At 36.7% G+C, this 17342-nt stretch overlaps 1 protein-coding gene across 5 annotated transcripts in view; it reads left to right on the top strand.

The window, feature by feature from the left end:
• RBPJ (recombination signal binding protein for immunoglobulin kappa J region) overlaps positions 1-17342 on the top strand; it is a 224898-nt gene that overhangs the window by 157850 nt on the left and 49706 nt on the right. Inside the window, exon 2 of one of the 5 annotated variants that reach the window (XM_038533544.1) lies at positions 4-186. The exons of the other annotated variants lie outside the window; for them this stretch is intronic. Within the exon in view, the coding sequence (XP_038389472.1) occupies positions 170-186 (17 nt within the window). The 5' untranslated portion in view covers positions 4-169. The remainder of the gene's footprint in view (positions 1-3; positions 187-17342) is intronic. 5 annotated transcript variants of the gene reach the window in all.

Raw genomic sequence — 17342 nt, 5'->3', positions numbered from 1 at the left:
AAGTCATTGAAATTATGAGACTATCATTCAAATGGAAGCATTGTAGTTCTTCGGAACCATTATGATCTCAAAAGGAAAGGAGAATGATACAGATACACTGGCAGAGGTGTTTTGAGGTGCATCGAAGTGTTCCAAGCTGTGACTTACCTTAACATGTTCTTGAAGTACCATGGCGTGGATTAAAAGGTATGCTTTAGAAATCTCCCAGTGACCCCAAGGTCATGGATAGAATGAATGCTCATGATTCTATATTTAATTATCACATATTTTAAGAGATTTTAATAATTAGATTATAGATTTTGGTTATGGATCTATGGCAATAGTATTTTTTCTTTTGTTAAAAAAAATCCATATATCACAAGCTTGATGAGTGATCCCCCTCCCTTTTGAGATATGGTTATAGAAGAGACTGGGGTAGATACTTCCCCTGGATTTTAATAGTAATGGGCTGTAATTTCTTTCACCAAATAGTTTAGGTATTATTCATGTATTGGTCTGTAATTAGCTTTTTGGTTTACATCATAGACTAGTCCTTTGCAGTGTTGTCATTCCATGGCCTGAATAGGAAATAGATAAATGCTTTAGTTGGAGCCTTAATTTGACCAAACAAGATAATGCTTATGTGAACCATTTATAGTTTGTGCTTGTTTTTGTCTTTTACAAAGAATTTTTCCTGAGAGGAAAATGAGTGGCTCCTTATTAACAGTGATTTTTATCACTTCACTAATGTATGTATGTAATTAATCATTTATGTGTTTGTGGTATGTAGTCCCCCTGTTATTTGTGGTTGCTAATAGTGGTAATTCTAGGTTTCATATTACCCACTTAACCGTCAAAAATTGTACGGTTTTTATGTTCATACATTTTATTTGACTGATGTAGTTAAAAGCACTTTTTAATTATTTGAAACCTTAGAAACCTCCTAATTTTGTACTGTGTTCTTGCTACTAAATGTTTTCTTATGGATGGTGGAAGTGAATGAGCCCAGGAAGAATGTGGAGTTTATTAATATTACATTAGGCTCAGAATTCTTTATCTTTTAGGTAATAAAGGAAAGTATGTTGAGAAGGTAACTGTTTAAATCATGGATAGATAAATTCAATAGAAATACACTAGTGCAGTCTGTAATTTTTATCACTTAGGCTGTCCTATGTTAAGATCCTTTTGATATGTCAGCACTTAAATTCTAAATGGAATTTAGTTATTAAACCTAAGACAAAATGGCTTTATATTAAATTCCAGTCTATTATGACAGTGATCTAATCACAGTTTGTAGGTAAAGTAGGTTGCTTATTAACCAAGGCAATCATTCACTTCAACCAGGTATTTCGTGTCTGATGGCACACAGTGGTGTGCTCTTAAAAAAAGATCTTTTCTGACATGAGTTGGAGATGATATTTGATACATTGTTTACAAACTGTAATTCTCTGTAATATTTGCTACTTCAACTTTAAAAATCTCTTTTTGGGTAGCACTTGGGCATCTGTTTGTTTTGTTGTAACTCCACAGAGGATTCTTGATGCACAGCCAGGGCTGAGAACTCCTGTGGAAAGTTTATAGCCTAGTGGTTAAGAGCTTAGACTCATGGGCCAACTGACCTGTGTTTCAGATCTAACACTTAATTATTTTAACAGGTTATAAAAATTATCTGGAAAAAAGTTTAAATTTGTATATTAAAAATATAATAAGTACATAATTGTATAATTTATGTTAATACATTTTATATGTGTATGTATAAAATATACGTACCTATATAAATATCTGCCTATGTAAATAAATTATACACACGATGTTGTGCAGGGAGCGAGTGTTAGATTAACAGTAGTAGTGATTATTTTTTTTTTTTTAAAGATTTTATTTATTTATTCATGAGAGATACAGAGAGAGAGAGAGGAGCAGAGACACAGGCAGAGAGAGAAACAGGCTCCATGCACTGGGAGCCCGATGTGGGATTCGATCCCGGGTCTCCAGGATCGCGCCCTGGGCTAAATGCAGGCGCTAAACCGCTGCGCCACCCAGGGATCCCAGTAGTAGTGATTATTAAATGCCAGATCACGAACCTGTTGTTTGAAAGGGGGGTGGTATTATATTTTTTTCTTATCTTGAGTCTTACAGTTTCTCATAAGATCTTCCTAGAGCTAAATAAACAATCACTATTTGTTTGATGTTTTCAATTCTTTGGGCTTTTTCTCATTAGTGAAAGGTGGCCACTAGAGACCTATAATTTATCTGTGGTCCTCTTATCCTGCTAGGTTGATTTGTGTGTCTAACACTATATATTTCAAATTGCAGGTTTCAACCCAGTCATTAGTGGGTCAAGAAATCGATTTAGTGGGTTATGACCAGCATTAAGACACATATTAGAATAGAAAATATCAGAGTGCCTGAATGTAGAAAAGGGTATTTTTTTAAAAAGCCTTTTGTTTCAAATTTTTGCAATGTAGAAATAAACAAAATATATGCCCATTTATGAGTATGTTAATTGGATTATCTTAGTTCCACTAAGTATATGTCTACCATAATCACAGATGTCTCTCACAGGTGCTGTTAGTTCTGTCTTGTTTTGCCTTGCTAGGAGGTGACCAGGATAGGTTCCAGTGCTTATAATGGTACGCCATGGTGTATATTACCCTCAAGGATCACTCTTCCATCCGTTTCGTTTGAAGTGAAGGTTATTACTGGAGAGTATCTAGGGAGTGGAGTAGAGGAGAACTTAACAACAGCTTTTGGGTGGGATTAATCAAGGCTGTTTTATTAAGTAGACTGATCTAGTATACTGCCCCTTGACATACATTCTGGTATTTATCATCTATAGATTCCTGATCTTCAGACTGCTAGTGGCAGCCCATTCTGGAGTCCATTTAATAAGTTGCTGCCTTTCCCCTCAAATTAAATGAAGCAGAAAAGAACAGAATAGCGAATGTCGTGAATATATCCCACAACATGGTTTTGTAAAACTTTTGTTTCAGGAGCACATATATGTACTGAATTGCAGAGACCCACATTCAGTTAATGATCAACTGAGAGACTCTTACAGTCTTACAAATAGAGGCTGCCAAACTGACCAAAGTCAGACTTCAGCTATCTAAAGCAGGATTATCAGCTCAGTAGTCTTATCTCTGATGGTAGGCTATAATTAATTAGATGTGAAACCTTGTTTTTATTTTTTGTTATGTTGTTGGTGCCCAAGCTTACCCTGGTAAATACTTATAAAGGCTCATAGGTAAGGAATTTAGAATATTTCCTAGTAAAGGAGGAATTTACTCTTACTTTACATTGATGAAAGTGACCCATACAGTTAAAAAAAAACCCAAAACCTGATGATATTTACTGAAGCCCACCCAATTCATTTTCCCAGTCCTTTTATGTTAAGACTTTTTCATGCAATAGGGGCTGCTTTTATTCAGAAGGTAGATTAAAAGTTTAATGTTGTAAAAAGATTAAGCATAAATCAGATATATTACAATATTTAGGGTAAATGTTAGAGCTTTTGTTTTTTTTGGATTAGTGCCTGTGCCTACCACAGTATCCTTATAACGGGCAGATTTTTGTTTTACAGATTTATTGAAGATGATCACAGTTTCTGGTGAATATTTTAAGATAAATGTAGCTTCAAACTAAGACAGTGTCAGCATATGTATATTTTAGGGTTGTGTCTAAAATAGTTTCTTCCTCCCTAGAAAACAATAAGAGAATGAAGATTTCTGGTAAATTGTTTCATAGCAATGGAATTTGTATATTAGTTTTCTACACTTGGGAGTTGAAAAATGGAAGAAATCATTGCCAGAATAGGAGGCCAAAAGATGATAAGCACATTTCATCTTTCTCTGCAAGTTCTTGGAATTTGAGTCAAATGAACATGGTTCCTGCTCTGAATTGGGTACAATATACTAAACTTAGAGACTAGGTTTTGAAATTACAGAAGATAAAGTAATACCACTCCCCCACCCCCAACTACCATCAGTAGTATAAGTACCTTAATGATGGTTGCTTGTCTTTGCACCAGTTTGTACAGGCATATGTTGCTAGTGGTGAATATGTTGCTAGTGGTGAAGGTAGAAAACAAGAGTGTGTGGATTCAGAGAATGGGAGAGTTAATCCCTTTTTTCTATTACTCTGTTTCTCCAAAAACCCCTACCCCCCACCTGACCTTGCTTTCTCCCAGACTCTCCAGTTCTCTCTCCCTTATCAACTACATTGCTTGCTTTCCATCACTATTTTAGTCCTTTTACTCCAATCTCATCACTTGCTACCTCATGCTTTTTGCCCTGTTGAGGGAGCAGGATTTCATCCTGTCACTTTGTGGCATCTGTTCTTCAAAACTGTGTCCCTTTACTTTAGTTATCATCATGCATGAGAATGAGAGCAACTTGTATTCTTTTTCTTTGGTAGATTTTTTTCTCTTAAAGTGTAGTTTTAGGAGGAAACTAAACTACATTTTAGTTTGGTTGGCCTAGAATGGAGATCAGTGGCTACCATGGTACTCCAGCGACATACCTAGGAGTAGAAGAAAGAACATATCATAAATTACTATATTAGTTATTAGATATTGTTCCAGTATATTTTTGGTTACTAAAAAGAAGTCAAAAACACACTAAAAATGAAGATGAGCTGCTTCAGGAAAATTTTAAAGCAGTGTTTTAGATTCTGAAAGTAAAGTTTAAAAATCTTTTCTATAAAGAGTAGCATTGTTAGCATTCGGTACTTTTTCAAGCTAATTTATATTTCATTACTTTGAAAAATGCTATTTTGCATGTCTGGTATCTGGGATATATTATTAAAAGAATACTTTAGAACCCCATCTTAACCATAAACCTCATCGAAAAGTGGAATATGCTATATCAGTAATTTTCATGAAAATCAGGGAATATTTTCCTTTTCAAAAACACAACAAAGTTTATCTTGTAATATTTTTTTAAAAGATTTATTTATTTGTGGGGATAGGGGAAGGAGAGGGTGTGCAGGGGCCAGCGGAGGGAGAGGGAGAGAGGGAGAATCTTAAGCAGACTCTGCATGGACCATGGAGCCTGATATGGGTCCCGGAGCCCCGGGACCATGACCTGAGCCGAAGTCAAGAGTGGGAGCCTTAACTGAGCCACCCAGGTGCCCCTGTTTTGTAAGTACAGACTTATTAGGTGATCATGAGGAGACTAGTATGTAGGTGATATGGAAAATGTGCACACATGCCAAAACTGTTACTGAAATGAGGAGTACAGTTTTCGTTCTGGAGCCCTTATCTGCGACGTGGCCAGGTCCTTACACATTGGAGTGAGTAAACTTCGAATACAATAGTGGCAGCTTCTGTTGCCCCCACAACTCTTCAGACATTGCTTTAACAACTATCATGTCAGCGTGTAATCTTTATAAATAATGACTGGAAATGTACGACTTTGGAAAATAGAGATCAGAAAGGACAACTGCCTTTTCCCTCCTGTTCCTTGATTATTTGTTATACGAAATCCTGGGGAGGAAAGCTTGGGGTGATGGGCAGGACAGAGAGCATTTTCAGAGCTTTACTTTGGTTGAGTGCTTTTGTGTTTCAGTTGGACTGTGCACAAACGAAGGTGATTAAAAATGTGCTAGAAGTGCTGATGGTAGCAGCTAAGCATCTAGATTAATGAAGTATGCATGAGATTTAGCCTTATTAAAGCTCACCCAAAAAAGTTTGCAATTCTTTTGGAAAGAGTAATCTGTGAGTACAGGTCACCCTGGGGCAGGGATGTAGGAGATGCCGGTAACGTATCAAACTGAGATGACTGGGAACAGGGAAAACCCCCTGAAAGTGCTTTTGAAATGAAAGCTGTTGCTCCAGCTGCTGGGAACCAATTTTCAATCTTACCCTCTCTACCCCTGCAGTTACACACTTTGTTTTGTTGATTCACGTTTTCCCTGCCGCAAGACAGTGCCTAGTCATCACAGGTACTTCGTAAATACTTGTCAGACGAATGAACTTTTGGTAATACAGATTATTAAGACCTGCATCTGTCCTGCAATGGCAACACAGGCCATTTTCTTAACTTACCAATGGAGACAATGCGTGAATATATAAGGAAGTATTCACTGCTTGAAAAGTTGGTCATTTCTACAGTTTTGTCATCAATGCACTTTTTTTTCTTTTAAGATTTTATTTATTTATTCATGAGAGACACAGAGAGAGAAAGAGAGAGAGAGGCAGAGACACAGGCAGAGGGAGAAGCAGGCCCCTTGCAAGGAGCCCAGTGCGAGACTGGGTCCCCAGACTCTGGGGTCACACCCCGAGCCGAAGGCAGATACTCAACCATTGAGCCACCCAGGCATCCTGTCATTAATGCACTCTTTTGTGAGTTAAAGTTTATATAAAGACTGAGAAAATTCGACCTCTCGGGTAGCTCAGCGGTTTAGTGCTCCCTTCAGCCCAGGGCGTGATCCTGGAGACCCAGGATAGAGTCCCACATTGGGCTCCCTGCATGGGGCCTGCTTCTCCCTCTGCCTGTGTCTCTGCCTTTCTCTCTGTCTGTGTCTCTCATGAATAAAAAATAAAATCTAAAAGGAAAAAAAAAAGAAAATCTTGGGGTACTCGAGTGACTCAGTTAAATGTCTGACTCTTGATCTCACCTCGGATCTCGATCTCAGGATCATGAGTTCAAGCTCTGTGTTGGGCTCCATGCTGGGTGTAGAGCCTACTTTTAAAAAAAGTAAAAAAGTCTTGGATGCATAATAGCTAACATTTAATGAGTATTGGACTTAGAATTGTCCAGCTCTCCAGGTTGTTAAAATGAACACTTGTATTTTACACATATAGAGACTTGAAGTCCTAGAAAAATTGTGAAAGGACTAAAGTTGTTTTTTTTGTTTTTTTTTTGTTTTTTTTTGCCGGAAAGACCTGGACTTTGGGGGAACAAAAGTTGGAAATAGTTTATATAATAATTCAACAGATTTTTCTCACAGTGGTAGATCTCCAAGTGTGAGGTTTTTTTTATAGGGAAAGAATGATTGTGATCTGTGCTTGTATCCCACAGAAGAAAAGCTCTGTATTTCAACTAAAACATTTCCATATTTGGGATTGACCAGATTTAGTTTGTTAGGAGGTGGACAATTGCCCTTTTATGGCTGCTAGACACTCCATTGCTTTTATTTCTCTTCAGCTTGGTGGCTCTGACACTTGCTAAGGCAATCCTTTTCTCTTCTCTTTTACTGCTCTCTCACATTCCAGTGTTTTCCTCTCTTTTCTTCCTACCTTACAACCCTCTTCCTCCCTCATTTACATGCAACCTGAACAAACATGGATATCATTTCTACATTCCTATTTAATATGTGAACAGTGCTTTTGAGTCTCAAACCTGGGCAGACCAAGTGAGAAATGAGGATATTATGAAAATAGTATAAAATATAGGTCCTAACAAGTTGTCCAGAAGTCAAGAGGGCTGACCCCAGGCAAGGAGTATTCCTTTTTCAGATTAAAAGATTTGTTGATTATAAAGACCATACTAGTAGGATTAATTCTTATGGAATACTAGAACCAAACCAAGGCACTGAGGGATAACCAGGAAAAAAAATCAACAGTTTAAATGACCCCCTTTTAATTTTGGTTTTCATTCCAAAGTTCCAATTTATATTAGAATTAAGGATCTATTTTATCTTAAACTTTCCTTCAGACCCAGGAACTACTGTCATTTTAAAAGCCCAGGAAGTTAGCCTGTTAATTGTATCATTATATTGGTTTATATATAATGGGTTTTATGTTAGTATTTGTTTATTGATACTGCAATGAAAAATTGCCTACGTGAAATTACTGGAGACCTATACCTAGTATATGTAAGCTCTCCTTTCAATTCGTTTTAGACTTCTCAAAATTACATGAATGAATATGGACTTCTAAGGACCTCTCCTTCAGGTGTATTGTTTGTAGCTCCATTTAGATCTTGATGCCACTTACAGAATCTGTCAGAAACATGGATTATCGCTATTTGGAAGTTGTCAACATGCTTCATTAAGGAACACGATATTGTTGAGCAAGTAATAATGGTAACCTATATCAGGACAGTCTCTGAGGAGAAAATACTGTAATGAAAGTGAGGAAATTTATCATCATTTACTTGGGTAAAGTAGTTACTTTTTCTCTGCATTGTAAAGCTTGTAAATTTAATATCAGCTTATTTGGGAGACTTTATAATTTTTTTCTCCAATGTAGATAATAATTTATTAATTTTAGATTGGCTTGTTCATAATTATTGTTAAAATAGTCTAAATAATAGAGTTTGAGCTACTATTCCATAATTTTTTTTGTTTTTATTGCCTTTTTTCTTTTTTAACATGACATGCTATTCTGGCTTATTAGTTTAGTGAACATATACTGTGTATAGGCTTATATTTAAAAACTTGGTATTAATACTATACACTCTTGAGTCAACATTAATGTGAATAATATAAGCTTATAGCTTTGGCCATATTTCTCTGATGTACACTTCTGCTATTTAAAAATAAAAAAAGATTGTTCAGCATGAAAGTTATGGCCTAAAAAAAGTCCACTGTGCATATTTAATTTATTGTGGAAACAGGTTGGCATTTTTTCCCATTACTGCGATATTTAGTTATAATTCTTTAAAGGCTCTGGATTCCACTAATCCCCAGAGCTATTAACCCATCAGATTTCCCTGGTTTATTTAACTTTATGCCATTGTTTCATATTTTCTAGTTGGATTACTATAGTATTACATCCTTGGGATTCAGCAGTGTTGGTTTGCTGAGAAATAGTTTACAGGGTAAAACGTGATTTTTCTGAAACATTAAATAAATGTTCATATGATAGGTACTTTGTTTAATGGAAAAAGCAAATAGGAATTAATTTTTCAGTGAATTAGGAGGGGAAAAAGTCCTTATTTGGGTAAGGCGAAGATAAGCACTTTAAGGACCAGAGGATGGGTCTTATTATAAAGACCAGAGGGTGGATCTTATTATCTTGACCTTAGTATGGCAGTGTCTAATCAGAAAGTAGGGGAAAGTCCTACCGTGTGACTTTCTGAACTTTAACTTTCCCATCTAAGTTGGAAATAATTCCTACCTTCTCAGGATTGTTAATGGGAATTAAATAAGAGCATATATAAGGAGATACATTCTATTTGTTGTTTGTTATCTACTTTTCTCTTCTGATATATGAGGCCAGTTTAAGAAGCTGTGGATTTAGGTAGTAATGAGAGCTTCATCCAGCCTTCTGAAATAATTCAGAATACAGTTGGTATTAGTCAATGAATTGGCTTGTGACAGAAGGCAAAAATGAGGGGAAGAGGTCAATAATACTCATACTATAGAGAAGAAAAACAGCATGTCTTTAGGGAGCACACAGGTATAGAAGTTGGTGTTAAGAATTAAGTTGCTACAGTGGAATTTAAAGAAAACCTATTCTCCTATTTTCTAGTTAGACAGTTGGATGTCAGGCTGGATGCCAGTTGACTGTACAGTTAACTACTGAATTAGCTCTAACAACAGCTTTGTAGTTTACATAATTTAAATTCATGGCATAGCAAAATACCAAGTAAATACATAGCATGAATGACCCAAATGGTGAGAGTTCAGCCTACACTTACGAAAGGCCTTATCCTTGTTTTCTTTACGGCTACCCCCAAGCTCCTGGATTAGTACTTCACCACCATGAGTTACTGATGATCTATATTTTTAATCATTTCAAGATCATTCTTTTTTTTTTAAAGATGTTATTTATTTATTCATGAGAGGCACAGAGAGAGAGAGAGGCAGAGAAGAGGCAGAGACACAGGCAGAGGGAGAAGCAGGCTCCATGCAGGGAGCCCGACACGGGATTTGATCCCGGGTCTCTAGGGCCAGGCCCTGGGCCAAAGGCGGCCCTAAACCACTAAGCCACCCGGGCTGCCCTAAGATCATTCTCAATTCAGAACCTTTCCCTTTGTTTTTGCTGGGCAGAGGCTTCTCAGGTGAGTTTTGGAGAATTAGGTAGCTTATGGTACCACCCAGGGCAAAGCAGTTTGCTGTCAGATGACACTATCGACCCTTGTGCCCCTGTCTTGTGTATTACCTTTCAGAGCCTCCGGGCCTCCTGTGAGGCTTGTGGGAGCAGATACTAGCTGCTGGGCCTAGTACTGGTCCAGCAGTACATGAAGGCAGTGTGACAGGTTGATGGCTCAGATATAATTTGGCAGAAAGCCATTCTTTAAGCTTTGAGTTGTGGTTAAGACCACTTCTTCAGAGTGGTTTTGGTGTTACCACAAATGCAGGTCTATTATAATGACCTATGATAACAGAAGGCAAAGCTACAATTCAGAAAAAATGTATTGTTTTGGGTATTAACATTTAGGCAGAAAGGTGTTTCCTTATTCATGCAGTGGTGGTATAAAAAACATTTTGGAGGGGCATTTGGGTGGTGCAGTCGGTTAAGCATCTGTTTCTTGACTTCAGCTCAGGGTTGTGGGATCCCCATGTGGGGCTCTGTACTCAGCACAGAGGCTTGGGTTTCTCTGTCCCTCTAACCTCCCACACATGTGCGCTTGTTTAAATGCTCTCTCTCAAATGAATATATAATGTTTTTTTAAAAGACCGTTTTGGAAATCTCTTCCCCATTCCAAACATATGAAATTTGATTTTATTATTTTTGTTCATAAAATTCTCCATTTTAATCCAATGTCCTATTTTATATATTTTAAAAGGATAATTACCATTTTTTATTTTGCCCTTAGGGACAGGATTCTTTGAAAGTGCTTAACTCCTTTATGAACCTTAGTCGTAGGGACACCTGGGTGTCTCAGTCAATTAAGCATACTTTGGCTCAGGTCCTCCTCTCTGAAGCTGTGGGATTCAGGCCCCTCCTCCCCCATTAGCTTCCAAGGAGTCTGCTTCAGATTCTTTCTCCCTTTGCCCCTTCCCTGCACTTGTGCACGTGTGCTCGCTCTCTCTCAAATAATAAAATTTAAATAAATAAACCTGAGCTATAGCCCTACCTTTATGCACTATCTATCCTGTCCATAAATATTCTGGGTCTGGATTATTTAAGAGGAAAATAAAAGGCAGATGCATTGCTAAATTCAAATACTTTAGAGTACCAGACTATGTGTTTGAGATTTGGCTATTTAAGAAATTGGCCAAACATGGATGGCTTGAGGGAGGTTGGGCCAGTACTGTGCCTGTATAATTTCTACCAACAGAAAAAAAAAAAAAGTAAAGCCTCTTTGTTAACTGAAGATGTCTGTAGGTTCTTGGTCCTTTTCAGCTCAGAAAAAAATGTACTTTGCAGAATTGTGATTGATAGTATAAACAGAGTCATGAGACTCCTAGCTCCCAGTGTAATTGTAACATTTGCCCTTGTGCAGGGGAAATGTATGAGTAATTGTCAAATTTATGACATATACGTGTACACATGTCTGTATGTATCTATGTGGTAGCCAAGATATGGCTTCCACAGCAGTTGTCTTTAGATTTACTAAATTTTAGGTATTTATAGCTTTGGACAGCATTTTTTCCGCTTTCTAGTATTCAAAGGAAAATTCACCCTTTCTCTTTCTGAAATTTAGTCAGTTGCTAAAGTATTGGAAGGGTAATGAAAGAAGGTTTCCTTTTGGGTTTTTTGTTGACCTCTCACTGAAGCAAACCAAATCTTGTATCATAAAAGGTTTTAGGATCAATTACTGCAGTTTATAATCCTATCATAAAAATTTATTCCCCAGACACCCTCTCCACATGTTAGTATCCAGAATTGAACTGTAATTAAATTCTATCTTAATGCAAGAGCGTATGGAAAATCATGATCTAAGTTCATATTATGTTTTGTTCAAAACACGTTACATTTTGAACAAAATTTACCGTAGTTTTATATTTAAAACTATGTTTAAAACGTAACATGTTTTGAACAAAATTTACCATTACGTAAACTTGAGCAAGTACTTTCTAAGCTGATTTCCTCTTCTTGTAATAAGGATAATAGCACCTGCCTTATAAGACTGATAATAGCGCCTGCCTTATAAGCACCTGTATGAAGTTGAGATATGAGGGCACAGTTCCTAGCCTAATGGGGCCCTCTACTACTGCTATTAGTATGGTCTGTATAGATAGAGACAGCGTATCTTATTTGTTGCTATATATTCCATGTCTAGTTGCAGTGCCTAACCCATAGTAGGCACTTAAATGTGTATTAAATGGTTAAAATAAAAAAGACCCAGACTCTAGGAAAACAATTATACCATTCTCTCTCCTCCTCTTCTCAGTTTTGGGTGAGATAAGCAAAGGAAGCCAATTTTAAGATTAATAAGGGGAACATTTTTGTCCTAGTACATGCTCAATATTTTTCTATGACACTGCATAATTAGTGATTTTTTTTACTGATTTTTTTTAATGCATAATCTTGTGATAGGTGATTTGCCAAACAGAAGACCACAGATGATCCTAATTTTTTGCCTACTAAGTAGGAGAGAAGATTGTTGGAATATGATCTGCAATTTGGGTGAAGAGGGAAGAAGACCAGTTTTGTTAGGACTTATATCCTCATTGGTATAATATTTAACTTTTTTTAATATGAAATACATCTTCTAGTGGTATAGCCAAGGACTAGAAATCAGAGCCTTATAAAATTTTGATATTAAAATCTGAAGACAAGAATGAAGTCCAGGAACTTTTTTTTCCCTCAAAACCATCCATTCATTCAAAAATATTAAAGATACACAAATATTTTTTCTAAATTAATGTGATAAACTTACAGAAACAAAGTACATAAATTGTAAATGTACAATGAAGTAAATTTTCACAAAGTGAATAGATTTGTGAACATCATATACAGATGCAGAAAGAAATTACCAGCTTCCTAGAAGCCGTCTTATAGCCCCTTCTAGTCTATACTGCATTTTTGAAGGTAACCTGTATCCTGGTGAACACTGCAGATTAGTTTTGCTTGCTTTTGAATTTCATATAAGCAGAGTGATACAATAATGTACCTTTTGGGTCTGGCAGCTTTTGCTAGTGATAAACTGGTCATATGTGTGGTGATAGTTTACTTTGATTGCTGAATAGCACTATTGTAGGATTATAATTTATCTGTTCCTTATAATAGCCTTTTGGCTTGTTTCTAATTTGGGGTTATGTCTGATGATGTAATGGACATTCTTGTACATGTCTTTTGGTACCCATTTTTACACATAATGTGATTATAAAGTTTTTACTACGTTTGAACTTCATCAGCAGTAATAATCAGAAGTCAGCAAGCATATGTTTGTCAGTGATCTAGTAGTATCACTACATTCTAGAGTGTGCTTTTATTAAGGAAAAGGCACGGATCTTCACATACTGCCTAATTGCTTGGTAGTGCTTCTGAACCTATTTTAATCTATGGAATCAGGATTAATTTAGGGAGAAACCCACTGGACCTGACTTTTACAGGGAAACACTCTTTTCCTACTTACTTCTCCTGTTTCCTTTCATATGATGTGTAATGCTTGGCCTCTCTCCACCATATTTATCCTTTGATTCCTCACCAGGTACATGGAAACTTTTATTTTTAGAGTGTTAGGACTCCATATAGAATCCAATTTTAAAATTGCAAAGTCTTTTGGCAGTTATTAATACATTTTTTGAAAATTGAAAATTACCTATTTTTCTGTAGTTTGTTAATTCTTTGGAGTTAGGAACTTACCCTGAGAAACCTCCTGAAATGTAACTTATTTGTCTTCCTCATATCCTTTCCTATTAAAAATCTCCTTGGCCCTTTCTGCTGTAGGTTAAACTTCCCCAGTGGAAATTATTGATGGCCACTTTTGGAGGTTCTAACCTATCAGTACCAATTCTTGTTCACTTGTCCTAGGCAGTGGTTAACAGATAACTAGAAGAACAGGTAAACAAACAAACAAACAAAAACCTGTTATGGATGATTATATATTCCTATGGCCTCTCTCTCTCTCTCTCTCTCTCTCTCTCTCTCTCTCTCTCCCTCCCTCTCTCTCCCTCCCCCTCCACCCCTTTTTTAAAAGAATGAATTTATCTGTCTATCACACACAAGAGCAGGGGTGGGGGAAGAGAGACAAGCAAAGTGTAGAGCCCTCCTCAGGGTTCATTCAGTCCCATTACCTGGAGATCACAACCTAAGCCAAAAATCAAGAATCTGTTACTCAACTGAGCCACGCAGGTATCCTGACCTTAGGCCTTCTATATTTCATTTTAGGTAGGGGGAAAATGTCTTTTACTTTTCCTGCCTTCCTTCCTTCCTTCCTTCTTTCCCTCCTTCCTTCTCTTACTCCCTTGTCTCATTAGGGTTAGAAAGAATGTTTAAGAGATAAAAGTTAATACCTCTTCTGATTAATATGAGATTTATTTCTTCTTGCAAAAAAATTTCAGTTGACTTCCTAGCCTTTAAAGAACTGACAATCTTAACATGTCTGACAGAAAATTTGTAGAGAGGAAAAAATCTTCACTGCTTACAATTTGAAGTGGGGGTGAGGCAGAAGTACATGGGAGAAAATTTTGTGACTTCATCTCATATATAAGCCACTTGTCCATGGTCACTTGTGGATTTTCAATGAAAGATGTTTAGTCCTAAACAGTTTTTGATGGGTTGCTTTGCATGCTGTTTAGCTACTCTTCCTTGAAAAGTATAGATTCTCAAACAGACTTCTCTTTTTCCTTTTGTATATTTGCTATAATAGTAGTAGGAACCACTTGTGTGTATTTGTGGGTATGTGTGTGTATGTTTGTACACATGTGTACTATTTCTACCTATACCCCTTGTCTATTTTGTTTTGGCACCTACTTGTCTGTTTTTAAGTTACTAGGCAGCTGTCACTTGACCAGTAGTAACATAGGACCCCTCAAAGCTGAGCCATTATCTCTCTGTAAGCCATAGTTTAAGGCAAAACTGAATGTATTTTTGCATGTGGCAAAATGTATACAATATAAAATTTACTATTTTAAGTGTACAGTTCAGTTGCAGTAAGTACATTTACATTATTGTACAACCATTACCACCATCTGTCTCCAGAGCTTTTCCATCTTCCCAAATTGAAACTCTGTACTCATCAAGTACTACCTCTCTCTGCTCTCCTGCCCCTGCCTCAGCCCCAGTCCCAGTCCCAGCTCCTGACAACCACCATTCTACTTTTCTATTACGTATCTGGCTTATTTCACTTAGCATAATGTTTTCAAGGTCATCCACATGGTAGCATGTTTCAGAATAATATATATATACATATATATTTTTTAAGGCTTAATAATATTTCATTGTATGTATATACCCCATTTGTTCATCTCGTTACTTGCTATTTTCGCATTTGGGTTGTTTCCACCTTTTGACTGATGTGAATATTGGCTGCTATGAGCATTGGTGTGTAAGTATCTATTTGAGTCCCTGCTTTCACTTTTGGGTTTATACCCAGAATTGGAATTGACTGAGGAACCACTATACTGTTTTCTACAGTGACTACACCATTTTACATTCCCATCAGCAATGTATAAGGATTCTAGTTTCTCTATATCCTCTCCAATACTTTATTTTCTGTTATTGTTGATCACCACCATCCTAATGGGTGTGAAGTGGTATCTCATTATGGTTTTGAATTGCATTTTCCTAATGATTAGTGATGTTGAATATCTTTTCACATGCTTATTGGCCATTTTTTTATCTTCTTGGACAAATGTCTATTCAAGTCCTTTTCCCCTTTCCTATTTTTATTGAGCCAGGAGCCTGAAGCTGGGCCCAGTCCCAGGACCCTGAGATCACTACCTGAGTCAAAAGCAGACTCTTAACCAACTGAGCCACCCAGGCACCCCCTTTTCCTATTTTTAAATCAGATTTTTTGTTGTTGATTTAGAGGAATTCTTTTTGTATTCTGGATTCCAGTCCCTTATGAGGTGTATGGTTATTTACCTGGATTTCTAAAGCAGTATACATATGTATTTGTTTCAAAGGCCCATCTCAGTTTTACTGTATTTGTTAGAATAAATATCATTGATCCAGTCTTGAAGGAGGAGTAGTGGTGTTTACTGAGTGCTTTTGCAGTGACCTGCATTCTTTTAGATGCTGTACACATAGGAACATTTTAAATTCTTCAAGAAACCTATATAGAAGTACTTTTATCTGTGTTTTCCGACGAGGAAACTGAGACTTAGAGTTTAGGTGCCTTCCATTAGTTTTCATTAAAGCCAGGATTTGGATTTAAGCAACCCAGTTCCTGACCTCATGTACTTAATTAACTATAGCACTTTCCTACCTCTCCCATGAATGATACATTTTGTGTTCTCATCAGATGACACTTTCCATTCCTTGAACACTGCCTTAAAAGGTAGTTCATAAAGCCAAGTAAAGATTCTGATGGAGTTCTTAACAAAAATTAAACAGCTGGTTAATAGTGGAACCTATTTAAAGTTCAGTTACATTGTATTTTCCTTTGTGTTTTCCATAAGGGTGTGACTTTATTTGAATTGGGCATATTTTTTCTAAAGTAGCCTGCTCAGTGAAATTTTTTTGAGTAAATTTTTAACTCCTATGCATTTTTCTGTTTTAATTTTAAGCTACTTGTATTCCAGACTTGGTGTGTGAGTTGATACCCAGAGAATGCAATTTTATTTTGCTGTTTACCTAAGTCAAACTTAATTAGTAAAGAATAAAACACCTGTTAAATTGTATAATGCGGGATCCCTGGGTGGCGCAGCGGTTTGGTGCCTGCCTTTGGCCCAGGGCGCGATCCTGGAGACCCAGGATCGAATCCCACGTCAGGCTCCCGGTGCATGGAGCCTGCTTCTCCCTCTGCCTGTGTCTCTACCTCTCTCTCTCTCTCTGTGTGTGACTATCATAAATAAATAAAAAATTTAAAAAAAATAAATTGTATAATGCATTGTAGAGCAAAATGAAATTTTTACCACTGCCCACCATTATCACAAATAATTAATTGTGTGTAGGGTATATGTATTGTTTTATATGTGCACTTGGGGGGAAAAGATGAAAATGTAGATCTTACTTCCTCCTTGAAAACGAATGCTACTAACTGGATCACTTTTTGTTGTGTGTTTGTAACCTGTGACTGGGAGGTGATATGTATTCAACAATCTATTCCTAATTGTACACATGGAATTTAAATTTTTTTTGTTAACATAAATGATGCTTTATCCAGTATTTTGGTATGCATATTTGCCTACCTACATAATAAATTTCTAGGATCAAAATGGCTAGGAACTCGAATTCACATCTAGAATTATTGAATTCCCATCTAGAATTATAGCAGACATTGTTAAAATGTCTTCCAAAAAGGTTGCACAAATTTAAACTCCAACAGTGCATGAGATTTCCTGTTTCTCCGTTTGTACACTAGCACTGAGTATTATCACGCTTTACATCTACAGCAAGCGAATCTTGCATAATTGTC

This window comes from Canis lupus, chromosome 3 (assembly GCF_011100685.1).
Source record: "Canis lupus familiaris isolate Mischka breed German Shepherd chromosome 3, alternate assembly UU_Cfam_GSD_1.0, whole genome shotgun sequence".
Taxonomy (NCBI): domain Eukaryota; kingdom Metazoa; phylum Chordata; class Mammalia; order Carnivora; family Canidae; genus Canis; species Canis lupus.
This window is presented reverse-complemented; position numbering and strand designations above follow the sequence as displayed.